Raw genomic sequence first — 27,296 nt, 5'->3', positions numbered from 1 at the left:
GGGGTTCCCCTCCAAATCCATACCAGATCTGAAGGGCCTGGCATTGACTGGGAGGGGGGACCCCATGCCATTTTCTTCTTTATTTTTTACCTGCACTTTTTTTTTGTTCTGCTGTGAGCAGGGAAACCCTTTGACAGCTGATGACTCATCGGTTGTTAAGGACGCCGCGGTCAGCTTCCCGGCCCCGCTCTTTAACAACCAGATTACACTGCGCCCTGATTGGGCAAAGCTTTGTCCAATTAGGGCGCAGAATGCACTGTGCAGTGCTCAGTGCATTACAATGTGTTAGTCGGGGAAAACACCCGGCAACACCCTGCAAAAGTAGGTGTTATCAAATTGGGATAACACCTACTTTTGTTTTTTACTATGTTCTCATTCACAAAGCATAACTTCAGGGCACAACTATGGGCGTACAAAGTAATTTATGGCTGTAGCTGTGGTGTCGGGGAGCCACAGCTGTAGTGTATTTTTGCCCAAAGACAAAAACACTCCCGAACACCTGCACTTGCATTTGCATATTGGAAACGTATGGGCCACTTTAGTTCTTTCCCACCAAACTGGTCAAAGCAAGTCTTTATGGAGCTGGCTTTGTACATAGGGCACAGTCATGCTGTTACCAGAGCACAATTGTCTAAAATGTAATTGTATGCTGTAGTATTAACAGTATCTTTCACTGGAAACATCTGAAATCAATCATTCTGAGTTGCGTCCACATACTGCACATTTGGCCTTTTAGGGTACTTTCACACTGGGGTGGCGCCAGCGTTAGCGTTAAAGCGCTGCTCGTTTTAACTGCACTTTACTGCTGTTATAGCGACCCTTTGGCACCACTTTTTGGGCAGTAGCGGGCGCTTTTAACCACCAAGAAGGGGTTAAAAGTGCCAGTGATGCAGCGCTTCTGAAGGGGTGTCCATTCATTCCAATGGGCAGGGGCGGCGTGGGAGCGGTGTATACACCGCCCCAAAGATGCTGCTTGCAAGACTTTTTTCCCATCCTGCAAGCGCACCGCCCCAGTGTGAAAGCACTCGACCCCTTTCACACTAAGGCAGTTTTCAGGCGCTTTACAGGTGCTATTTTTAGCGCTAAAACTGCCTTAGTGTGAAAGGGGTCTTAGTGTACATGCTTGCTAAGTACTAAGTCAGGGTAACATGTCCAGGTCACTAGAAACAGGAAAAAAAGGTGGGTGCAAATGCCTAGTGCATTACCTTAGATACCTTAAAACTTTTTATTAAAAAACGCCAAACACATACTCACAAACCTAAAAGGATAAAACAAGCTCTGAGGAAGGGAGCTTGCCTCCCGAAACGCATCAGATTCCAACCATATAGATGTGTCACCCGCAATACTGGAGTGGTATCTGACATGCGTTTTATCCTTTTATGTTTGTGCGTATATTTTTGGCGTTTTTTATAAAACATTTTAAGGTGTCTAAAGGTAATGCACTAGGCGATTGCACCCTCCTTTTTTTCTGTTTGTAGTGTTTTGGAGTTTCCCCACTCAAGGAGAGCAGCATCGCCTAAATCCTCAATAAAGTGAGCTCTGAGGTTTGACAGTCTTTTGTAACATGTCCAGGTATTTATTACCTCTCACAGAGATCACAGTACTACCCTTGACAATGCTGTCATATGATTTTCTCTCTAGAAGGATGGTACCATCTTTGTTTGGGCATGATCCAGGGTCACCAACTACTTCCTGGACTGAGATGCCGGCTGAACACTGGGGTAGAAGAATCTGAGGAAATGCTTCTCCCTGCATGAACAGACTTAGGACATCATCACAATCGAGGCAAAGTTCACTTAGAAACATTATTTTAAGACTAAAAAGGTGGATTATTTTAAAATATATATATATATATAGATATATCTATATATCTATATATATAGATATATAGATATATCTATATATATATATATATATAGATATATAGATATAGATATATAATATTATATACCACAAAGGTGGATTATTTTAAATATATCTATCTATATAGATAGATATATCTATCTATCTATCTCTATCTCTCTATCTATCTATCTATCTATCTATCTATCTATCTATCTATCTATCTATCTATCTATCTATCTAGATATATAGATATATATAGATATATATATATATATATAATATTATCTACACTGTTCCTGTATATTGTGACCTATCATTAGTGGCAGGTTTTTTTTTTTTTGGCACCATTTAAAATTACATTGCAGCCCTGCCCCTCCCCATGTTTAGTATTTAGTATTTTGTAATTGGATTCAGTCTAATTTTAATACTCTAATTGGATTGTAGAATCAGGTCTGGGTGCATTGTGGACAGGCTGTGCTCCTGGGGTGGTAGGTACATAAAAGAAAAGGAATAAGGGACAATGAAATGTTGAAAATGATTTTACAGATGTAGAGACATAAGACAAGAAAGGAATAATACACTACCATTATATTGTCTTTTCCAGCTGGTAACGCAGAAACAGAACACGCTAGAATACTCTTATCCATGCTGTTATTTCTTATGGGGGGGGGGGAATAGATTGACCCTGTTCAGTGGGTTACAGAAAAGAAAACATTTTTTTTTCCCAATTACATTTCGGCATTTTCACCGGAAAAATTCCTCTGCTCTCTCCCCTTTCCCAGGCTAGAAAAACAAATGTCTGAAGCTTACACTTGCACAAAGATTGCAAATCACTTTTAAAATATCTGCAAATTGCCCAAAAATAAACGCTTCAAATGCACTAGGAATACCCTCTGCTCAGGTGTAAATGCATCATTCCCTGCATCTATTACCTTTTGTACCATCACCCCCTCCCTTTAGAATGTAAGCTCTATGAGCAGGGCCCTCCTGTCCCTTCTGTATTGTACTGTAATTGTGCTGTCCCCCCTCTACATTGTAAAGCGCTGCGTAAACTGTTGGCGCTATATTAATTGTTAATAATAATAATAATAGGCTTAAAGTGATTGTAAAGGGAGAAGGTATTTTATCTTAATGCATTCTATGCATTAAGATAAAAAGCCTTCTGTGTGCAGCAGCCGCCCTCAGCCCCCCCACACACACACACACACACTTACCTGAGGTCCCTCTCTGCCCAGCGATGTCCACGAGTGTCTCAGCCGTCTGAGATTCTCCCTCCTGATTGGTTGAGACACAGCAGCGGCAGCCAAAGTCAGCTAGTCAATCAGGGTAAAGAGGGGACGGGGCTGTGGTGCCGTGTCTAAATGGACACAGGGAGCTGTGACTCGGCTCAGGTGCCCCCATAGGAAGTTGCTTGTGTGGGGGGAAATGAACAGGAGGGAGGGGCCAGGATCAAAGAAGAGGGACCCGAGAAGAGGAGGATCTGGGCTGCTCTGTGCAAATCCACTGCAACAGAACAGGTAAGTATAACATGTTTGTTATTTTTATAGGAAAAAATGAGACTTTACAACCACTTTAAAGTGATATTAAAGGCAACTTTTATATTTTGAAAAATAATAAACATGTTATACTTACCAGCTCTGTGCAGTGGTTTTACACAGAGCAGCCCAGATTCTCCTCTTCTCTGGGCCCCCACTGATGCTTCTGGCCCCTCCCTCCTGCCTAGTGCCCCCAGAGCAAGCAGCTTGCTTCGGAGGCACCCAAGCAGGCTTGCTCCTGAGCCGCTGCTCTGCCTGTCCATTTGCACACAGAGCTGTGGATCGGCCCATCCCCTCGCTCTCCCAATTGTGCACTGGCTGTGACTGAAATCAGCGGGAACCAGTGGCTCCTGCTGCTGTCTCAGCCAATGAGGAGGAAGAGTCCCCGGAGAGCCAAGGCTCTTCTGCACATCGCTGGATCACAATTGGGCTCAGGTAAGTATTGGGGGGGGGGGGCACAAGCTTTTTTTTTACCTTCATGCATTACCTTGAGCCTTTACAACCACTAAAAGTGCAGTCAAGAATGGATAGGAATCTATTAAAACTGGAGCAGCTGTGCATGCCAACCAATCAGCTTCTATCTTTCATTTTCGAAGGCTTAACTCAATGGGCAGAGGAAACAGCGTCATCCATCATGGTACTTTGTCTATCAGACCCCTGATGTCTTAATAAAGAGAACCAGCCACTGTAAAAATGCTATAACATAGGGGACTACTGCGGTGTCAAGTAAAAAAAAACAAAACTTTTTTTTATCCCCCCATGCCCCCCTTATACAACTGCATACATATGTAAATGCATCCTGTATGTATAGCTACATACAAAAATGTCAGTTGTGCTACACATGTTATATATCGCCATAAGAGAGCAATAATTCTAGGGTCAGCCAATATTCACGGTTAATTCTAAACTGATGATCAGTAAGGGCTTTAATAAACGCGTCACCCATGGAGAATGTTATGTACCAAAGTTTGTCGCTGTTTCATGGGTGCCGACAAGTTTAGGGCTTGACATGTTTGATATCTATGTCCTTGCGCAACCTCATCCTTTATGTTTCACAAATAAAATTGGTTAAATATTGGACTTGTGTGCACCAAAATGAACTTGTGTTAAGTGTATTTTTTACTGAAAATTGCCCCAACAGCATGTGACATGTTATACTCCAGAGTCTCTGCTTGGAGGAGTGTGCCAGCGGGGGGGACTCCAGAAAAGGAGGTAAGAATATCATCGTACAGAGAAGAGAATAACTGCTTTTTTATTTTAAAAGTCTAGCCTTTACAACCATTACTGCTCATGTTACTAACAATATTCCATATTCACCTGTAAAAGCCCCCTTCATGTAGACACCTAAAGCACTGAGACTGTTGCTGGGTGCCGCCATCTTTTAATGGGAGGTCACCAGCCCCAGCAGAGCATTCACTGACACTATATAGCAGTGTTTATTACAACTTTCCATGTCCCAACAGTAAAGTATGTGAATTCAAAGAATGTAATGAAATGATAGAAGGCTCTGGATGCTGCTGGGTGTCACTGTGTGTGTGTGGGGGGGGGGGGGCGTTCTGAAGGGGGTTTGGGCTCTACAGCAGACTTGGCGAGTGTGTAAAGGATTCTGGAGGGAATTGGGGGCAACTGTGGGGGATGGGGTTGCTGGAGAAGGCTGTAGGTCTCTCCTTGAGGTGAGGCTTTCCAGGGGCACTGTGTCCCCATTCCTGCAGCCTGCAGGAATGGGGACACTGTTGGGAGGTTGGAGACACTATGGGGGGCTAGATGCTCTGCAGCACACAAAGGGCACTGCAGAAGGCTGAGGGCTCTCAGAGGGCCTGGGAGCACTGTGGGAGGTTGAGGGGCAGAGTGTACCACTATTGGAGGTTGAGTGCCACTATGGGAGCTAGGAGGCACTGTGCGAGATATGGGGATCTGCACGTGGCTGGGGGCCTGGAGGAAGGGAGACAGTGAGTGGTTGAGAACCACTGCTCTATAAAATTCACCGTTGCTTCTCTGCTGGCAGCTACATAAAATGTTATGTATTAAAGGGTTGGGGCGTAGGAGCAGGGCCAGCACAGACAGTATTCAGAAGCACCCAGAAGAGCAGAGGGCTATGATGTGAAAGGAAAGAAGGGGCAGATGTCAAATGAATCAAAATAGATTCATAGATCCCTGATGTTTCAAAAGAGAACCAGTCACAATAAAATATTATCACACAGGAAACATTTGTTCTTCTATGTAATTAAAAATTAAAGTGATTGTAAATGATCACCTTGTAAAACAACCCATTCAGTTTAAAATAGAAATGAAAGGCAAAACATTTTTGTATAGATATAAAAAAAACAAAAACAAAAACAACAAAAAAACACATTATAAATACCTTTTTTCCCTTTTTTAGAAGTGATCACATTCCCTATGTTCTCAGCTGCATAAGAGCAAGTGAATGGCTGTGCAGCAGGGGCGTGTCAGAAAAGTCTGATCATTGGATGTGCGAGTTTGGGGTGGAGGAACTTGACTGGCTTACACAGAGTCCTGACCTCAACCCGATAGAACTCCTTTGGGAAGAATTAGAGCCTGCAAGCCAGGCCTTCTCGTCCACATCAGTGCCTGACCTCAGTGCTTCTGGAAGAATGGTCAAACATTCCCATAGACATACTCCTAAACCTTGTGGACAGCCTTCCCAGAAGAGTTGAAGCTGTTATAGCTGCAAAGGGTGGGCCAAATCAATATTGAACCCAACAGACTAAGACTGGGATTCCATTAAAGTTCATGTGCGTGTAAAGGCAGGTGTCCCAATACTTTTGGTAATATAGTATATGTCGTAATCCTTAGGCCTAAAATAATTTTTAAACATGTGTACACAAAAACACTGTTTTGAATGCTTTTTCCCCATATTTATGTGTCTTCCTTTAAATTCCCATCAGTCTGTTCTAAAACTGAACTATACATTGTGTGTGTGATGAGGGGGATCCGGGGAATATTCTGGTTTGTGAAGTGGTTTGTCTGGCCCTTGCATATCTAATTTGGGTCAGTTTCCTGTTTGTGCCCGCCACTCTCTTGGCCTCCCTCCCTCAGTGATACATTTTATAATAAACACAATAAAAGGATGGTCAGGTGATCAGAGCGGAGGCAGCAACACAAGTCTGCCATCATTAGAGGCAGTGAATTTGCAGTGAATTTGTAGTGAATTTGCAGGCTGCGCGGCGGGGGATTATGGGATGACACTCGGCAGACGTTGAAGTCACCGCTTGTAGATTATACAAAATGCTGGTGACCTCTTAATCCCCTTACAATAGAGAGACAGGGCCGACCCTCCCCGCATCTAACATGGAGGGCCGCATTAACCCTCGCACCACCAGACACTACCGAGAGATGGGAAGTCATTTTAAATTGGACTTCAGAGAACAACAAACTCTGGTCAGCAGTATTTGTAAAATGCTCACAGAACAGCAGAAACAACAGAAAAGCTGCTGCTAATACATAATTAACCAATTGCTTACTGGGCACTTATACCCCCTTCTTGCCCAGGCCAGCTTTTCAGCACTGTCACACTTTGAATGACAATTGCGCAATCATGCAACACTGTACCCAAGCAAAATTGTTATCATTTTTTTCACACAAATAAAGCTTTCTTTTGGAAGTATTTAATCACCACTGGGTCTCTGTTTTTTTCTAAAGAAACAAAAAAAGACTGAATTTAACTTCTACAGATCCACGCTATAGCCGAATGACAGCTACAGCGCGGACCTACTTTGCCGGGAGTACGTCAATAGACGTCCTCCCATACCCGAGCGGCCTACGCGCCCCCTATGGGACTATGAGACTCGGCTAATCACAGATCAGAGTAAGGGGTCGATCCCGACCCCTTACCACATGATCAGCTGTCAGCCAATGACAGCTGATCATGTGATGTAAACAGAGCCCGTAATCGATAGGAGAAAAAAAAAAAAACGATCATCGTCGGCTCTCAGAGGGACATCGGTCCCGGTCAAGGAGAGCTCCCGCCAGCTCATCTGTGCCCGCGTGTGCCACCTACCAGTGCACAACAGTGCCGCCTACCAGTGCCCACCAGCACCACCTACCAGTGCCCACAGTGCCACACATCAGTGCCCACAGTGCCACCTATCAGTTCCCACAGTGCCACCTATCAGTGCCCCCAATCAATGCCTCATCAACAGTTCTGCCCATCAGTGTCACCTACCAGTGCCCATCAGTGTCACCTACCAGTACCCATCAGTGCCACCTATCAGTGCCCATCAGTGCCATCTATAAGTGGTACCTATCAGTAACACCTATCAGTGCCCATCAGTGCCATCTTATCAGTGGCCATCAGTGCCGTCTTATCTGTCCCCATCAGTGCCACCTCATCTGTGCCTATCAGTGCCACCGTATCTGTGCCTATCAGTGCCCATCAGAGCAGCCTATCAGTGCCCACCAGTGCCGCCTCATCAGCGCATATCAATGAAGGAGAAAAATTACTTGTTTGCAAAATTTTATAACAAACTATGAAACATGATTTATTTTTTTCAAAATGTTCCATCTTTTTTTGTTTGTTTAGCAAAAAATAAAAACCCCAGCTGTGATTAAATACCACCAAAAGAAAGCTCTATTTGTGGGAAAAAAATGATAAAAGCTTCATTTGGGTACAGTGTTGTATGACTGCGCAATTGTCATTCCAAATGCGTCAGCGCTGAAAGCTGAAAATTGGTCTGGGCAGGAGGGGGGTTTAACATTTTCATAGTTTTTTAATAAAATGTTGCAAACCGGTAATTTTTCTCCTTCACTGATGTGCGCTGATGAGGCTGCACTGATGAGGTGGCACTGATGAGGCTGCACTGATGAGGTGGCACTGATGAGGCTGCACTGATGTGCACTGATAGGTGGCACTGATGAGGCTACACTGATAGGTGGCACTGACAGGCTCTGATAGGCGGCAGTAGCACTGATAGGTAGCACTGATAGATGACACTGATGAATCAATGATTGGCAAGGATGAGGCTGCATTGATAGGTGACACTAAAGGGCACTGAGAGGTGGCACTGATAGGCGGCACTGATAGGTGTCTCTGATAGGCACTGGTAAGTGGCACTGATAGGCAGCACTGATAGGTTACACTGGTTAGACAATGATTGGCAGCACTGATGGGCACTGTTTGGCAGCACGGATGGGCAGTGATAGGTGACACTGATGATGATGAGGCACTGATAGGTGGCACTGATTAGCAGCACTGGTGGGCAATGTAAGGATTGATGTCCCTGTAACAGAAGCTGGTTACCGGCTTTCTTCTTTTCTCCCCACACTCCTCAGCGTGAGGAGAAAAAAAGCTGATAACTGGACCCGACTTGTGTTTACTTCCGTTATCAGCTGTCATTGGCTGACAGTTGATCATGTGGTAAAGGGCCGCTGTGATTGGCCCTTTACCCTGATCTGTGACCAGCCAAGTCCAAAGGACTCCATGATCACAGAGCACGCCCGCACGCCGCAGGGGGCGCGCGAGCAGCGCAGTCATAGGATGACGTCTATGGACGCCCTCCCAGCACTGGAAGCCCACATTGTAGCCGTCTTTTGGCTATAGCGCGGGCAGAAGGTGTTTTGTAAATGTGAACAGTGTAAGTGCATTAATATGACCTGGTATCAGCCTCCTGCAGTCCATGTACAGCAGGGCTGCAGTGTGAGAGGAAGAAGCAGTACAGGGAGCCAAAAGTGCTGACAAGAAGCATTCTGATAGGAGAGTGATAGAGCTCATCATTGTGCTGATTCTCCTTTCACAGTCCAATCATAGGCTGGGTGGGGGAGGGTCCCAACATGGACTTAGAGGAAGTGGGATGAATGATGCTAGCCATCAGAATGAGGACATGTACCATCAGAGTGCTGATTACTGAGTGCACAGAGTCTAAGACCGGATTCACACTAGCTGTGGCCGTGGCTTGCAGAAGGGGGTCCGGTGCATCCCTGTTCTCCGTTTCAGGTGCGAATCAGGTCCAAAATTTTGGCCTGGATTCAAACCTGAAACGGAGCCAAAGACCCTTTTCCAATGCTCTCCGCAGCCGTCCCGGAGCTGTGTGAACCGGCTTCATTGAGAGCCAGTCACAGTCTCCTGTCATGCAAACTGCATGCGGGGAAACCAATTCACATAAGTGTGAACCCAGCCTAAGTCTGGGGCCTATTAGATTACCGTAACAAGAATTTAAAATGGGTGATGTTAGTACAATGTCTATATAGCCACATAACCATTTCTGTTATTATCAACTGCACTATAGCCAAAACTTTTTGGATATGATAGAGAAAATTGAGTACTGTCCATGATACTTTTTTTATTTGCACTAACATACAATTTTTCCGGACAAGCTTTCAGGGTATGTCCCCTTCTTCAAGGTCCAAGCAGTACTGATTCACACATTTCACTTTTCACTTGATAAATCTATCCAAAAGTGTTACACAAACAAATGGGACCTTCAATATCATGGGATCTTACAACTGTACCTCCAGTAATGTTGTGTACCTCATCCAATGCAAATGGTGCAGCAAAGGATCTTATGTTGGTGAAACAGGACAGAAGTTGCAAGCGAGGATGAATTTGCACAGACATACCATCAAAGAACATAAAGAAGACAGTTTCTGCACACCTGTGGGACATCATTTCTCACAATCGGACCACACTATAGAAGACCTCAATGTCTTAAGCTGGCCATACACCTATAGATTATCTGCAGTTTTTCTATGGTTAGATGGAAAAAGTGCAACAGATTTCTCCATGTTCGCTAAACTGTGTGGATGGAGGAATCTCCCACTTTTTCCATCTAACCATAGAAAATCTGCAGATAATCTATAGGTGTATGGCCAGCTTTAGTTCTTAAAGGGAATTTCAGAACTATCCAGGAAAGGAAAATGTTTGAACTAAGAATGATACTTCTTTTTGACATGAAAAATAATGGCCTGAATTTAGATATTGGTTTCCTTACACATTATGCTAACGTTTTACGACCCCTCTGTGACTAGTACCCCCCCCCCCTGCATTCTATAGCTCTCCCTCTGTCTTATCTCACTAACTCTGCTATCTTTATTACCATTGATTTGTATTGATTTGTATGTATTGATTTGTATGTGTTTGTTTAACATTCTGCTTAAAAATTTGTGAATCAGTACTGCTAGGACCTTGAAGAAGGGGACATACCCCGAAAGCTTGTCCTGAAAAATTGTATGTTAGTGCAAATAAAAAAAGTATCACGGACAGTACTCAATTTTCTCTGTCACAATTGCACTAATACAGCTACAATCAAATCAAGTATGATGGTGGATATGATAGAAAAGAGTTTATCCCTATACTGTATCAAGTTGTTTTTTGGAGTTTTTTTGTCGCCTCCTCTGGTTAGGTTCATCCTTTTCATTTGTCCCGGTGACCATTGTCAATTGTCATCAAAATAATAAGGGAGACGAAATCTTCTAATGGGGGAATCTGTTCTGGTGACACCTGTACAAAAAGTAATTTAACTCCACAGTGTCACATTTGATGCTTTTTATTGGTCTGCCAATATTTCTCATGTAATTTCCCTCAGAAGGATAAGTAAACCTACTGAAACCCAGTATGCCATAGAGTGCTTAGAACTTTCACACAGCCGCCCACCTGTCATTGTTCCACTGACCAAGACTTCATTTATTGCACTTGAATGACTTTTCAGCATCACTGCCTCCTTTTTACATTTGAGTCCTACAGGATTTATACATGCACTTTTAGCTATTATTCAATCCTTGGCTAAACTTGAGGCAGCCGGATGAATTGCCATAGAAAGGAATCTTTTCAGCTGAGTCTTTGAGCTATACAGATTTATTCATGATTAAGTAAGTAGAGCTATATTATATTACATCTCTTCCTCTACTGGACTATGAAGACAAGAACCGACTGATACATTGTTATTGTTTCTTATACTAGATTGGCAAGGGATTGGTCTAGTTCCGTTAGGCTCCTTTCACAATTGTGCCACCAGACAGTCGCGCGACTTTGCCACAATTTTTGCTGCGACTTGAAGCAAAGCCTGTGTATTCTTGAGGTCTATGAACCTCAGGTCGCATAAGTCGGAGCAAAGTAGTGCAGGGACTACTTTGAAGTCGCACATATATGAATGGTACTCATTGGAAATCATGGGGTACGACTTGTCTTGAGACTTTGCAGTCCCAAGTCGCAGGACAAGTCGGACAAGTGTGAAAGGGGCCTTAAAGTGATTGTAAATCTCTGAAGCATATACTTCTAAAGTGTGTACCCCCAAAGCACCGATTGCAGTTCCTATCTGCTTTCTATTTCCTCTGCTGTCTGTGGCAGTCACTTCTGATGTTATGCCGACACCACAGAATACCGGGGAAGGGCCCCGCCCACCCCCCTCTCCACAGCAGTTGACTGAAAGCCAAGCTGTGTAAGCTGTGTAAGTTTCCCTATAAGACTGTGTAGAGGGGGGGTGTCCTTTCCCTCCAGTCAGGTCTCAGATTACACTCGGCTCCCTGCTCTAAAGACTGTGTGCAATGTGTGACCTCAGATCCCTGTCCCCCTGCCTTCTAGAGTTGAGAAATGCTGTAAAATGTGCACTTTAGGAGGCTAAACAGGAGAAGGACTGCAGATAAACTTATCTAAGAGGATTTGTTCCATCTCTCTGTATCATCCGAGACCAGTCACTTCAGTGAGTATATTTGAAGGTTTACAACCACTTTAAGATGCAGCTGCATATACTATTTTTATCTCCTACCTAGAGTGTAGAGAAGTAACCACTTTTTTCTTGGCTGCCTTTCATTCTAACAGCTTTGCAGCATCCTGTATCACTTGCCTGCTCATTGGCCATCGAGCAGCAGGTCCTGTCTGTGCTCCCCCTTCCTGGAAACTTCATAAACACCCTCCTTCCAGTTCTCAGTGCCTGAAACATGTTACACTGACAGCACAGCGAGATTCTAAAGAGCTTGATTGGCTTGCAGTGTAGGATCTCCCACCCTCAGAGCCCATTCACACAGGGACGACTTGTCAGGCGACCTAGTCGCCTGACAAGTCGCCTCCCGTTCTGTGCTATGGAACCGTTCCAAGGGGAGCGACGCAAGTCGCTCCGACTTAGAAAAAGGTTCCTGTACGACTTTGGGGGCGACTTGGGGCGACTTGCATAGACTTCTATACAGAAGTCGTTTTGCAAGTCGCCCGGGCAGTCGTTTGCAGGTCGCCTCGCTGAGGCGACCTGCAAGTCGTGTTGCCCCTGTGTGAATGGGGTCTCAGCCTAATATCCCATATGCTGTGATAGAAAATATTAAGACTGATTTTAGGCCGTTGTAGCAGCAAGATTTAAAATAAATTTAAAAACTAAAAATCATAGATACTCTTTTTATAAATCTGCTCTGTGATTAACAATACACTCCAATTAGGTACAGTACTTATTAGGTACAGGAACTGCAGTCTGCTCACATGATTTGCAATAAAAACATCTTTGCCATTCTGAAGCTTCCCTCCAACCACTTTGCATATTATTTTATTTATACTGTGATTCTGTACTTGCCAAATATGCTGCAGAAATCTCCCTCCACTAAATCTGACTGCAACCATTTTAACTGTGGGCAGTTGAAGCTGCTGTCTGTTCACTTCTTGGATTTACACAGAGTCACCTCCAGCTCTGCAGCTCTCATTAGCCCTTGTATGACTCATCCCTTCTCCCTTCCTGGCAAACTCTCACAAGAGTGAGAGAGAGAGCTGTGCATGATGTCATAAGCCTAGGCTTTTTACCAGACAAGAAACAGGAAGTGGGCTGTATAAGGTATTTACTGGCAGAAAAAAATTATGTTTTACTATCCAAAGTTAAAAACAACAAAGGCAGAAGATTTAATAGATGGAAAGATGAAAAAATGACTGAAGTTCTGCTTAAATATCTTCATTTTAAAGAAAATAGGACTGATAGATCCCACATGCCGTTTTGGCCTGTTGGTGACAGGACCTCTTATTCCTCCTATGTGTCAGTTACTTGCTTGTATCCGGCACGTGTCTGTCAGACTAATCCCAGCACTTGTCTTAATCCTTCCTGGCTAGCTGTCCCCGTAGAGGTCATATGACCTGTTTAATGCCGTGACATGTGACCAGCGCAGACCGATGAACCTTCAGCACAAACTCAGTGTAGATCCAGTACACAGCTGCTGACTGAAGTGGGATCAGAGCAACCAGCAAAGCAAAGAAACTAAACGCACAGCTGACAAACACATTGGTTCTGTCTACAAAGAGAACCTGTAACCTGCAAACAAGCGTGAACATTTGGGGGTCGCACACAAAATATACTGATTATGCAGCACTGGCATTATGGAGGCATGAAGCTCAGCAGAACTACACTTATTCCTTGTAATATAAGTAGGGCTGAAACAACTCATTGATAACTAATCAATTATGAAATTAATCGATTACTTTTTTAATAATCGATTAATTGGCCAGTAACATAATGGGGTTAAAAAAACTAAAATGAGCCCTTTACAGTACAAAAAGAGCAAATAATCGTTACTGTAAATATTACTTTCACTGTTCCACGGTAAAAAAATTAACCCCTTATGCCGCGTACACACAACCGGACTTTCTGTCAGAGTAGACTCTGACGGTTTTTCCAACGGTGTTCCGCTGAAACGGACTTGCCTACACACGATCACACCAAAGTCCGTTCAATTAGAAAGCGATGACATACGACGGGGCTAGAAAAAGGAAGTTCAATAGCCAGTAGCCAATAGCTGCCCTTGCGTTGTTTTTGGTCCGTCTGGCTAGCATACAGACGAGCGGTTTTCCCGATAGGAATTGAGTCCGTCGGAAAGATTTGAAACATGTTCTATTTCTAGGTCCGTCAGAATTTTAGAAAGAAAAAGTCCGATGAAGCCCACACACGATCGGAATGTCCGGTCGTGTGTACACAGCATAACAGTAGCGATTTGCTCTTTTTGTACTATAAAGGGTTCATTTTAGTTTTTTTAACCCCATTATTTTACTAAACGTCTTAGACCTGGTTCACACCTATGTGTTTTTTGGTACTTTTTGCAGAAACACACTACAGTTAATTAAAACATGGTTTCCTATGGGACACATTCACATCTATGCTTTTTTTTCAGCCGCTGCGTATTTGGAAAGTGTCAACAACTTTTTTCAACGCAAAACGGTGCTTTTTGGTTCAATATACTTTAATGGAGAAGCTGCAGAAAAGCATGTAGTGTGTTTTTGCAGCAATTTGTGTTTTTTTTTATCTGCCCAACAACAAATTGGCAAAAAAAAAATACATTAAAAAAATGCAAAAAAGCAAATCGCAGCAAAATCACATTTGCAAAAATCAAAACGCACAGCAAAAAGCACTGCAGAAAAAGATCAAAAGCAAAGGTGTGTACCGAGCCTTATGCTGGCCACACGGATCAATTTTCAGACGAGAATATTCAGACGAAAAATCTTTGTACATTCGCTGAATGAAAGAATGTTGTTTGAAAATTTCACTTGCTTTTAACATTCAGTTTTAAAACGAATGTAATTTCTGAACGAAAACCACATACAAGGTCTGAAAATTCATTTGACCAAGAAGTTTTCTATTATTTCTAAATAAAAAATTTTGAAGGAAGACATTGTTTTTGTATGGCCAGCATATAATATGTCACAGTTCTGTTTGAAAATCTGCAAGACAGTCTTTAACTTTTTTTTTTTTTTTTTTTAAAGAAAAAAATTTGATCTCTGAGTCTGAAGATATTTACCAGCTTCAACCTCTAATAGTATATACAGTATATCTCCTCTACTAGTATATACAGTTTATCTCCTCTAATAGTATATACAGTATATCTCCTCTACTAGTATATACAGTATATCTCCTCTACTAGTATATACAGTATATCTCCTCTACTAGTATATACATTATATCTCCTCTACTAGTATATACAGTATATCTCCTCTAATAGTATATACAGTATATCTCCTCTAATAGTATATACAGTATATCTCTTCTGTCTGTTATTCTCAGAGTGGATTCGATATTTTGCTCCCTAACCATATAGTTGGTTATTTATATTTACCACTGCATAGAGATATTTAAGAATAAATTGCCTTTTTTTAAACTTTACATATTAGCTAAATTATACACCACACTTTAAGGTTATTAACCGATTAATCGAAACAATAACCAGCCAATTAATCGATTATGAAAATAATCGTTAGTTGAAGCCCTAAATATTAGTGCAGCTTTCAAAATGGCCGACTTCTCGTGACAGGTGAATCATTTTTTTTAAATACATCAATGCATTTTTGGACACCAGAGCACTTTGCATACAAAGGCTCAATACACAAAAGCTATCAAACTACGAGAAGGATGCCTATTTATTTATTTTATTTATTTATTTCAGTTACTTATATAGCGCCGTCAATTTACGCAGCGCTTTACATAGTATTTTCAGCCAAGTCTAGCTTAACCTAAACCGAGTTAGGGCCCATTCACTCAAAAGATTTACAGTAATGCACGTTACCTATGCTGGTGCAATGCAGTATGCAGGATTTTTAGCTTGTTATGGTTCCTTATGGTTCTTAGGTCCCCCCATTCAAATGAATCGGCTGCCTTGTTCTGACAAAATGTTGAACTCGGTAGAAAATCCAACCACGTCACTTCCGCTTTCTTTAAACCATCAGTAATTGCTCATTTGGTGTTTGGACACAACACCCACTACCGAATACAGTCCGGTACAGGAAGATTTTGCTGGTTTGATAGGACAGGGGCTAACGAGGACAAAGTTGTCACCGCCTCGGAGGCCATTTTCTAGGTTAGTTTCTGAGCAAAGTAACAATCTCCGCTCATAATATCGTGCACCGGACTCTATTCGGTTGCCGGTGTTGTGTCCAAACAGCAATTTGTGAAAATAAACAGCAATTTGTCTAAATCTGCAATTCATGATGGTTTAAAAAAACAAAAGTGACGTGGGTTGCTCATTCTGCCAGGTTCGACAAAAAAAAAAAAAAAAAAAGGTACAGGGGCTACTTTGGCGTGCTTTTGGAGCAGAAAGCAGCCCAATTAAATAAAAAAACAGCAAAAAATGTGCCATAAAACATAAAAATGCACTAAAATGACAACAATTTGCCATCCCTAGATGTGAACGGAGCCTTAACCTGAGTTGGACTTTCATTTACACATTGCCCACAGCAGCTTCTTACATAGAAAGCATTTTTAGTCAATGCCATGTAAGTACCTTTTGTAGCAGGAGGGAGCCTGAATATTTGGTGAGGATGGAGTACATCTCGCTGCCCAAGGTGTCCGCCCAGACCTTCACCCTACAAGAGAAGGCAAAAAAGGGGTGAATGTATGCATGTCCTAAATGAAACAAGTCTAAGAAAAAAACGGATCAGAATAATTTGATTTGCAACGTGCAATGTATGGAGTAAAGTAAGCCCTTATCAGTAAGCCAATCAGAGTTCATCTTTTTTATTTTCAGATGTCATGTTAGTAATAGGATTGGCATTAAAGTGCAACTAAAGGCTCCTGTATGGCCACCTAATGCTTTGTTTACACTTGTGGTTGGGGGTGGTTTGGAAAGTAATTTACAAAGGCAGAATAGGTTTGCAGCACACCCACCCTCCCAACTGTGTGCACTGCATATGGGTGCGGCTTGGGTTTTTATGGGCTAAAACAGGTGGTGAGGAGATGACATAACATCCCACCTATCAATCTCCTTTTGAAAAGCAATACACCGTGGATTGCTCTTTAGAGTGCAGAGCATGGATAAACAAGCCCTAATCCAGTTACTATACACATTCCTCATCAAGTAAACCTTCCCTGACTGCACCAAATCCACCTTCATCTGTGTCTCACGTGCTCCCTCTTCCAGACACTGCAGCTCACAGTGGGAGCATTTCAGCAAACAAGACAGTGGGCAGGACTGGGTGTGGCCAGATGCTGATTGGCAAGCTACAGGCTTGCTAACCACAGGTGACAATGCTGATAGCGACGCCCACTGCAACATCATCTCCTCCCACTGTAGTGCAAGCAGGCACAGCCTATATGAGGGTGGCAACTCTTCCGAACACAGGAGCAGTGCAGCATCGTTGCCACACCATCTGGAAGCTGAATTAGGTGGACTTTGCTGACAGGATAAACGGGTATTTGTGAGACCTTGCAGAGGGACTAAAAAAAAAAAAAAACTATAAGTGCCCTTATAATTATTTCCTGCAACATACACTATATTAACAAAAGTATTGGGACGCCTGCCTTTACACACACACATAGGAACTTTAATGGCATCCCAGTCTTAGTCCGTAGGGTTCAATATTGAGTTGGCCCACCCTTTACAGCTATAACAGCTTCAACTCTTCTGGAAAGGCTGTCCATATGGTTTAGGAGTGTGTCCATGAGAATGTTTGACCATTCTTCCAGAAGCGCATTTGTGAGGTCAGACACTGATGTGCACGAGAAAGCTCTGCTCGTAGTCTCTACTCTACTTCATCCCAAAGGTGTTCTATTGGGTTGAGGTCAGGACTCTGTGCAGGCCAGTCAAGTTCCTCCACCCCAAACTCGCTCATCCATATCAACCAGAAGAGTTGAAGCTGTTATAGCTGCAAAGGGTGGGCCAACTCAATATTGAACCCTATGGACTAAGACTGGGATGCTATTAAAATTCATGTGCGTGGAAAGGCAGGCGTCCCAATACTTTTGGTAATATAGTGTAGCTTTTTTTAATGGGAGGCTGGAGTTCTACTTTAACTAATTGGCTGTGGTGTTTATGGCATTTCACACCATCATTCTTTGTCATGCTTTACTGCAAAAGCGTGTATTACCATTTAAAAAATTAGCTTTTTTGTGAACTTGGAAAAAATTACTAAAATTACCATCTAAAATAAATAAAAAAACCTTGCGAGCCACATACGGGTTAATGCCTTATAAAAATAAAAATATAAAATCAATCATAGGCTAACATCAGCAGCAAACACTAAATCACGTTCCATAATCGTGTAAGTGAGATATAAAGACAAAAATGTGTCTGCGCTAGATGGAAAATGATAATACTAAAAACTAATAATATTGAAAATATATATAAACATACAATAGTAAGTGCTAAGTGCAAAAGTGAACATACATATAAATCAACGTGCTACAATAAACTACTGATAAATCAGAAATGACTGATGGTGCATACATCCAAGGTGCAAAGTGCTATATTAAATACACAAACTAGGTGCCCAATCAGGAGAAAAACAATAACATTCCTCATATGAGTCTTTGAGGTTCAACCAGTGTAAATCCAAACTTGCATAAAGTGCCCAAAATAGTGTCCATAATCAGTGAAGTTCTTCCATCATGTTCTTCAAAAGTGCAGCACCATAAAACATGCCTTAGTGCCCTCCAGTGATCCCCATAAGCATATACGCTCACCTTCCAGCGTGTGACACAGTGTTTAAACTCTGTCAAAATGCGCTTTGGAGCCACTCCTGTGCTCAAATGGAATCAGCTGTGTAGATCTCCAATGCTCCCAATTATGATTTTATGCAAGAGAAAAGAAACTCCATAGCGCAATATAGTTTAACAATAAAGAATATTTTATTAAAATGTATATGGAACTCACCCCTTGCTGGGGTACTCACATGCTACAGGTGCGTCAGTGCACCCTTCTATATAAGCATAGACCAGCCGATCGTAACGGTATGGCGTGCGGTGCGGTGTGTGCCTCCAAATCTCCTGCTCTCTCTCTCTGCTGACAGCTCCGTCCAGGCCCCTCCCCTACGCGTGTTCGGCACCGGGATCACAACTAGTAACAGAACTACAGCTGTGGTTATAGCGGCCATTTTCCCTAAGGCCGTACAGCGATTTAGCAGCCGGGTGCTGTTACACTTATCAATAACTGACAATCGAAACACCGCAACTGTCAGTCCTGCTAATCATGATGTAAGAAAATTTAGAGGCCAACAATATGATTATAAAGATGAATATTGACTATGTAAAAATAGATATATAAATGTGTATAAAAAACCAACAAGGTAAATAATATAAAATCCAGGACGGAGCCGCCAGTCATAGAGAGCACCGCCGCGCACCTCACACATATAGATAGTTATACAAATCACCGCAAGGCTACAATGCAGGCGGTGCATTGCTTAATCATTACTACACATATGCGTATATAATCATGAATAGGTAACCCTATGCTAAAATATTTATTAAACTATGCATAAAATATGTTACAATGAAAATAAAATATAAAAAATTTTTTTTTTTTTTTATATAAAAAAAAATTAAGTAAAGAATAAAAATCTATAAAGTATGAAATTAAAAAATCACTAAAATTACTGCGGGGGAGTAACTACAGCAAAAGTAGGCCAAAAAATTCTATAAAGTATGAAGTTAAAAAATCACTAAAATTACTGCGGGGAAGTAACAACAGCTAAATTAGACCAAGAACACTAATAAAATATATATATATATAAACAATATAGCAACCCTCATTATCATGGGAGATGTATTAAGAAATAGACTATATGAGAGAACACTCCTAATATAAATAAGCATCATAAGACCAACATGCAATATCTGCCCACCTTTGTCTCAAACATCCACCACAAATCAAAAAGAGAACATGAAGGGGAGCATGGGGAAAATAATAATATGAAATATGTCGATACCTTAAATATCATCAATAATTACTAAGAAAGCATTTAAGGTCGAATTCTCTATTAAGTCCCCCAGGCGCCAAAGAGCCCAGTTGGTGTATCCACCAAGATTCACGTTTGCTTATCTCTCTGGTGAAATTCGAGCCCCTCCAGTGGCGCTTAGGCGCTTCTAATCCCCAAAATTTTAAACCAGCAGTGCTCTGATTGTGCATCCTTTTAAAGTGCACATATAGATTATGCTTATCAGACCCCCTATGTATGTGCCTCACGTGCTCCTCTATGCGGTCTTTCAGAGCCCTAGTAGTGCGCCCTACATAGATCAAATTACATGGGCATTTCAAAGCATAAATAACTCCAACGGTATCACAGGATATAAAATCCCTAATGGTATAAGATAAATTATTCCTCGGATCCAAAAACTCCTTTATCCTTCTAGTATTGCCCGGAGTCCTAATACAGCCGTAGCACCTGCCACAGCTATAAAATCCTTTTAGGTCCCAAAACATTTTGGGTTTTGGGGGGGGTGGTTCTACTACATTATGTACCAACTTGTCACGTAAATTAGGGGCCCTCTTAAAGACAATTTTGGGTTTGTCTGGGAGTACACCCTTGAGATGAACATCTTGCTTCAACACATCCCAATATTTACAAATAATCCTCCTTACTTCATGACTCTGTATAGAATAATCCAGAACAACATTAATGCCCTCATTGTTACCATTATCCATTGCCCTGGTGTTATCCCTTAGTAGGTCTTCCCTACTCAGGCGTCCAACTACACTCTTTTCTCTCTCTAAAAACGCCTTTTGGTACCCCTTCTCAATGAACATAGCGCTTAATTGATCGGATTGGGCACCATAGTCCTCAGCTCTCGTGCAATTCCTTCGCATTCTAGTAAATTGCCCTCTAGGGATGTTACTCAACCAAGGTTTGTGGTGACAACTTGTGATCGGAATGTACGAATTGCGATCCGTGGCTTTAAAGAAGGATTTGGTGATGATACCCTCATTGGTATTAAAAATTTCCAAATCTAGGAAATGTATACTTTCTCTGCTAACATCCCAAGTAAGAGAAATGTTGTGATCATTAACATTCATGGAGTCTAATAACTCCATCAATCCTTCCCTATCACCCTTCCAAATAATTAAAAGATCATCAATAAATCTCCTGTATAATAAAATCCTCTCATTCTCACCACTCAAAATTCCTTCCTCCTCCCATTTCGCCATATACAGGTTCGCCACACTCGGGGCGAACTTGGCGCCCATAGCGACACCCTTCTTCTGTAGGTATATCTTATTGTCATACCAAAAAAAATTGTTACGTAAACAAAAGTCCAAGCATTTCAAAAGGAAGATCACGAAGCCCTCATCAACCGAATCTTCCCTCTCTAAGGCCCATTTAACAGCATTTAGGGCGCCCTCATGGTCGATATTAGTATATAATGAGGCTACGTCGCCTGTTGCCATAATCATATTCTTATGTACGGTACACTCATCCAAGAGCTGCAAGGTGTGTTTAGTGTCCTTGAGATAGGCTTTGGTCTTCTTCACTAAAGGTTGCAGATGGACATCAATATACTCCCCCAATCTAGAGGTGAGGGAACCAATACCACTCACTATCGGTCTACCGGGTGGATTTACGCTGTCTTTGTGGATCTTGGGCAAGTAGTATATCACAGGCAACCTGCCAACAATAGGGATCAAATATTTGGCTTCATGTTTATTCAAATAACCTTCATCACTTCCATAGGGAAGGGTGATAGGGAAGGATTGATGGAGTTATTAGACTCCATGAATGTTAATGATCACAACATTTCTCTTACTTGGGATGTTAGCAGAGAAAGTATACATTTCCTAGATTTGGAAATTTTTAATACCAATGAGGGTATCATCACCAAATCCTTCTTTAAAGCCACGGATCGCAATTCGTACATTCCGATCACAAGTTGTCACCACAAACCTTGGTTGAGTAACATCCCTAGAGGGCAATTTACTAGAATGCGAAGGAATTGCACGAGAGCTGAGGACTATGGTGCCCAATCCGATCAATTAAGCGCTATGTTCATTGAGAAGGGGTACCAAAAGGCGTTTTTAGAGAGAGAAAAGAGTGTAGTTGGACGCCTGAGTAGGGAAGACCTACTAAGGGATAACACCAGGGCAATGGATAATGGTAACAATGAGGGCATTAATGTTGTTCTGGATTATTCTATACAGAGTCATGAAGTAAGGAGGATTATTTGTAAATATTGGGATGTGTTGAAGCAAGATGTTCATCTCAAGGGTGTACTCCCAGACAAACCCAAAATTGTCTTTAAGAGGGCCCCTAATTTACGTGACAAGTTGGTACATAATGTAGTAGAACCACCCCCCCCAAAACCCAAAATGTTTTGGGACCTAAAAGGATTTTATAGCTGTGGCAGGTGCTACGGCTGTATTAGGACTCCGGGCAATACTAGAAGGATAAAGGAGTTTTTGGATCCGAGGAATAATTTATCTTATACCATTAGGGATTTTATATCCTGTGATACCGTTGGAGTTATTTATGCTTTGAAATGCCCATGTAATTTGATCTATGTAGGGCGCACTACTAGGGCTCTGAAAGACCGCATAGAGGAGCACGTGAGGCACATACATAAGGGGTCTGATAAGCATAATCTATATGTGCACTTTAAAAGGATGCACAATCAGAGCACTGCTGGTTTAAAATTTTGGGGATTAGAAGCGCCTAAGCGCCACTGGAGGGGCTCGAATTTCACCAGAGAGATAAGCAAACGTGAATCTTGGTGGATACACCAACTGGGCTCTTTGGCGCCTGGGGGACTTAATAGAGAATTCGACCTTAAATGCTTTCTTAGTAATTATTGATGATATTTAAGGTATCGACATATTTCATATTATTATTTTCCCCATGCTCCCCTTCATGTTCTCTTTTTGATTTGTGGTGGATGTTTGAGACAAAGGTGGGCAGATATTGCATGTTGGTCTTATGATGCTTATTTATATTAGGAGTGTTCTCTCATATAGTCTATTTCTTAATACATCTCCCATGATAATGAGGGTTGCTATATTGTTTATATATATATATATTTTATTAGTGTTCTTGGTCTAATTTAGCTGTTGTTACTTCCCCGCAGTAATTTTAGTGATTTTTTAACTTCATACTTTATAGAATTTTTTGGCCTACTTTTGCTGTAGTTACTCCCCCGCAGTAATTTTAGTGATTTTTTAATTTCATACTTTATAGATTTTTATTCTTTACTTAATTTTTTTTATATAAAAAAAAAAAAAAAAAAAAAAAATTTTTATATTTTATTTTCATTGTAACATATTTTATGCATAGTTTAATAAATATTTTAGCATAGAGTTACCTATTCATGATTATATACGCATATGTGTAGTAATGATTAAGCAATGCACCTCCTGCATTGTAGCCTTGCGGTGATTTGTATAACTATCTATATGTGTGAGGTGCGCGGCGGTGCTCTCTATGACTGGCGGCTCCGTCCTGGATTTTATATTATTTACCTTGTTGGTTTTTTATACACATTTATATATCTATTTTTACATAGTCAATATTCATCTTTATAATCATATTGTTGGCCTCTAAATTTTCTTACATCATGATTAGCAGGACTGACAGTTGCGGTGTTTCGATTGTCAGTTATTGATAAGTGTAACAGCAGCCGGCTGCTAAATCGCTGTACGGCCTTAGGGAAAATGGCCGCTATAACCACAGCTGTAGTTCTGTTACTAGTTGTGTCTGCGGTCTTAGGCAAAATGGCCGCCGAGACTATATATTGTTCCTAGAGCGTCCGTCCAATCATATCCCCCTGATGAAGGCACGTGATCCCGGTGCCGGACACGCGTAGGGGAGGGGCCTGGACGGAGCTGTCAGCAGAGAGAGAGAGCAGGAGATTTGGAGGCACACACCGCACCGCACGCCATACCGTTACGATCGGCTGGTCTATGCTTATATAGAAGGGTGCACTGACGCACCTGTAGCATGTGAGTACCCCAGCAAGGGGTGAGTTCCATATACATTTTAATAAAATATTCTTTATTGTTAAACTATATTGCGCTATGGAGTTTCTTTTCTCTTGCATAAAATCATAATTGGGAGCATTGGAGATCTACACAGCTGATTCCATTTGAGCACAGGAGTGGCTCCAAAGCGCATTTTGACAGAGTTTAAACACTGTGTCACACGCTGGAAGGTGAGCGTATATGCTTATGGGGATCACTGGAGGGCACTAAGGCATGTTTTATGGTGCTGCACTTTTGAAGAACATGATGGAAGAACTTCACTGATTATGGACACTATTTTGGGCACTTTATGCAAGTTTGGATTTACACTGGTTGAACCTCAAAGACTCATATGAGGAATGTTATTGTTTTTCTCCTGATTGGGCACCTAGTTTGTGTATTTAATATAGCACTTTGCACCTTGGATGTATGCACCATCAGTCATTTCTGATTTATCAGTAGTTTATTGTAGCACGTTGATTTATATGTATGTTCACTTTTGCACTTAGCACTTACTATTGTATGTTTATATATATTTTCAATATTATTAGTTTTTAGTATTATCATTTTCCATCTAGCGCAGACACATTTTTGTCTTTATAAAATTACCATCTGACCTGTTGCTGCCAGACACCAGCAATAATGGCATCAGGAAACGGTAATCACCATGAACCCTGCCAGACACAAGACATCACCGCTTCCCCCAGTACAAAAACACTCCAAACAGGCATGGGCACCCTAAAGGAACACTCCAAGTAGAGGAGAGCTTTTTATTTCAATGGTCAGAATAAATGAATATTCTGGCCAATGAAATACCCAAGAACAAAAACTGAATATATTGCAGCTTACAGATGTGGTGACTTTCTTCGTAAACTACTAATTCTCCCGCACTCACATAATGGAGATGAAGAGAAGAAGACGTGTTTGTAGTCCTGTCCTGAGGGAAAAAACATGACCCCTTCTAAGGCCTGATTCACACCTATGCAGTTTTAGTGCTTTTTGCATTTTGCAGATTTGCACTGCAGTCCATTTAACATGGTTTCCTATGGAACACGTTCTGTAGTGCAAATCTGCAAAATGCAAAAAGCACTAAAACTGCATAGGTGTGAATCCAGCCTAAGATACAATGCAGTGAGTGAGTGTTGTCACCCTAGGACAGGAAGTATGTCATTTGTGTGAAAATAAAGGGAGAAGTATTGGACCACCACGTCTAGGGACAGTTACACTGAACAATATTACATTTTTGGGGGTTTTAGATACACGTTACAGTTGAATTCCAGGTGTGGATATATTTTCACAATTACATTGGAGCCTATATACCTATTCAATACCCGTGGGATCCCTGTGGAAGTGGAGAATCACTGTAATAGTCTCCACTACGAGAGTGATTTCCGCTATCCTCCGGGTCCCACACACATCATAGAGAACACAGGGAGTCGCTCACTCGGCACAGGCGCCATTTACAAATTGCCTTACATTTTTTTCATTCTCTTATTGGACTAAGTAGAGATTGTGACATCAGCACCACACCTGATCCAATCAGAAGAAAACTTGCATTCATTGAGAAAAATGCAAAAAAAAATCATTCATTTGCACTGGTTTGCTTCTGAAGTATTTGTCTTCACTCTGTGTCATGCATATGGGGCATATTTATAAGGCAGTGAATTTGACTTTCAACAATTTTTCACTGCAGTTAACCTCCCTGGCGGTATGATTATTTCAGATTTTTGCGTCTCAAAGCGGTACAATTATTTTGCATAGAAATTTGGCGTTTTATATTGTAGGCCTGTAATTCTTAGCAATAACACACATAAATCTGTCCAAACAAGAGTCTAGTACAGGGGTCTTCAAACTGCGGCCCTCCAGGTGTTCAGGAACTACAATTTCCATCATGCCTAGTCATGTCTGTGAATGTCAGAGTTTTACAATGCCTCATGGGATGTGTAGTTCTGCAACAGCTGGAGGGCCGTAGTTTGAGGATCCCTGAAGATATTCCGGGTATGATAAAGTTTGAAACACAACATTATAAATTATAATATAATAAATAAATATAAATAATTATAAAAAAAAAATAATATAATAATAATAAAATAAATTTCCCCACGATTCACTATCGCTCAATTCTGCAAGTGTTCTAATTTATTATCGCTGTTTTCTAGCTGGTCTAAAACCACTTTTGACGTAAAGGGACACTTTTTAGTTGCTATGGACAATCTCTGATATGGACAATCTCCAGTTTCCATGCAGAAAGAACAGTATATATCACATAAAACTTCATGCAGGACACTGGACAAACCACTGGGGACAAAAGGGAGGTGAAATGATTTCATACAGTAATGTAATCTGTAAGATTAAACTGTACTGTATGTGTTATGAATTTTCACTTTGTTTAATTTTCCGCCAGGCTCCGCCCCGTGCATCGCGACACTCGCACAGAACGGAGTCCGACACAGAGAGACTTCGAGAGGAGCCCGCGGACACAGCGGGGGGGACATCGCAGGATCCTGGGGACAAGGTAAGTATACCGCACCAGGATCCTGAGATGTAATCCCGAGTGTGGCTCGGGGTTACCGCTAATGGTGCTGAAATTTAACCCCGAGCCACACTCGGGAAAACCGTCAGGGAGGCTACATCTTCTTGTTGCTAGTGTTTTATATGACAGTAATTGATACATCTGCAGTCACTGCCACTGCACACTTCACAGTTAGACCCCTTTCACACTGAAAGGTGTCTTTCAGGCGTTTTAACGCAAAAAATAGCGCCTGTAAAGCGCCTGAAAAACGTTTCTCAATGCTCCCCAGTGTGAAAGCCAGAGTATACACCGCTACTCCACCGCCCCTGCCTATTGAAATGTATGGGCACCGCTGTCGAATCGCCTGCAAACCACTTCGGCAGCGCTATACGGGTGCTATTGACACTTTCTTCAGTCGCTAGCGAGGGTTAAAAGTGCCCCACTAGCGGCCAAAAAGCAACAGGCGGCTCAGTGTGAAAGGGCTCTTACTGAAGCCACATACTTGAAATTCTAGAAAGAATGCATATACATATAAGAAAAGGTTGGAGCCATTCCAGAACCTTGTCACTGTGAGCAACTGGTTACCCTCAACCGGATTATCACAGTTTAGCAAACATTTTTCATTCACATTTTTATGACATCCCTCCTCGGAAGGAATGTCATAAAAATGTGAATGAAAAATAGTTTTCCTTTAATGGTAACTTCCACACTTTGTGAACCACAGCTCCTTACACACACACACTTGTGGAATAAGGCTTCATGTACACTGCAGCTGTGAAATGTCCATT

The 27,296-nt window shown here is 41.8% G+C and overlaps 1 protein-coding gene across 5 annotated transcripts in view; it reads right to left on the bottom strand.

Moving 5' to 3' along the window:
* The window catches only part of CACNA2D4 (calcium voltage-gated channel auxiliary subunit alpha2delta 4), a 374,858-nt gene that overhangs the window by 323,211 nt on the left and 24,351 nt on the right, over positions 1–27,296 (bottom strand). For all 5 annotated transcript variants that reach the window (XM_073621593.1, XM_073621591.1, XM_073621594.1 and 2 more), the window contains exon 2: positions 16,563–16,644. In XM_073621593.1, the coding sequence (XP_073477694.1) occupies positions 16,563–16,644 (82 nt within the window). The remainder of the gene's footprint in view (positions 1–16,562; positions 16,645–27,296) is intronic.

The sequence above is a fragment of the Aquarana catesbeiana genome, linkage group LG03, assembly GCF_042186555.1.
Source record: "Aquarana catesbeiana isolate 2022-GZ linkage group LG03, ASM4218655v1, whole genome shotgun sequence".
Taxonomy (NCBI): Eukaryota; Metazoa; Chordata; class Amphibia; order Anura; family Ranidae; genus Aquarana; species Aquarana catesbeiana.
Note: the sequence above shows the minus strand (reverse complement) of the source record. Positions and strands in the feature narration are given on the sequence as shown.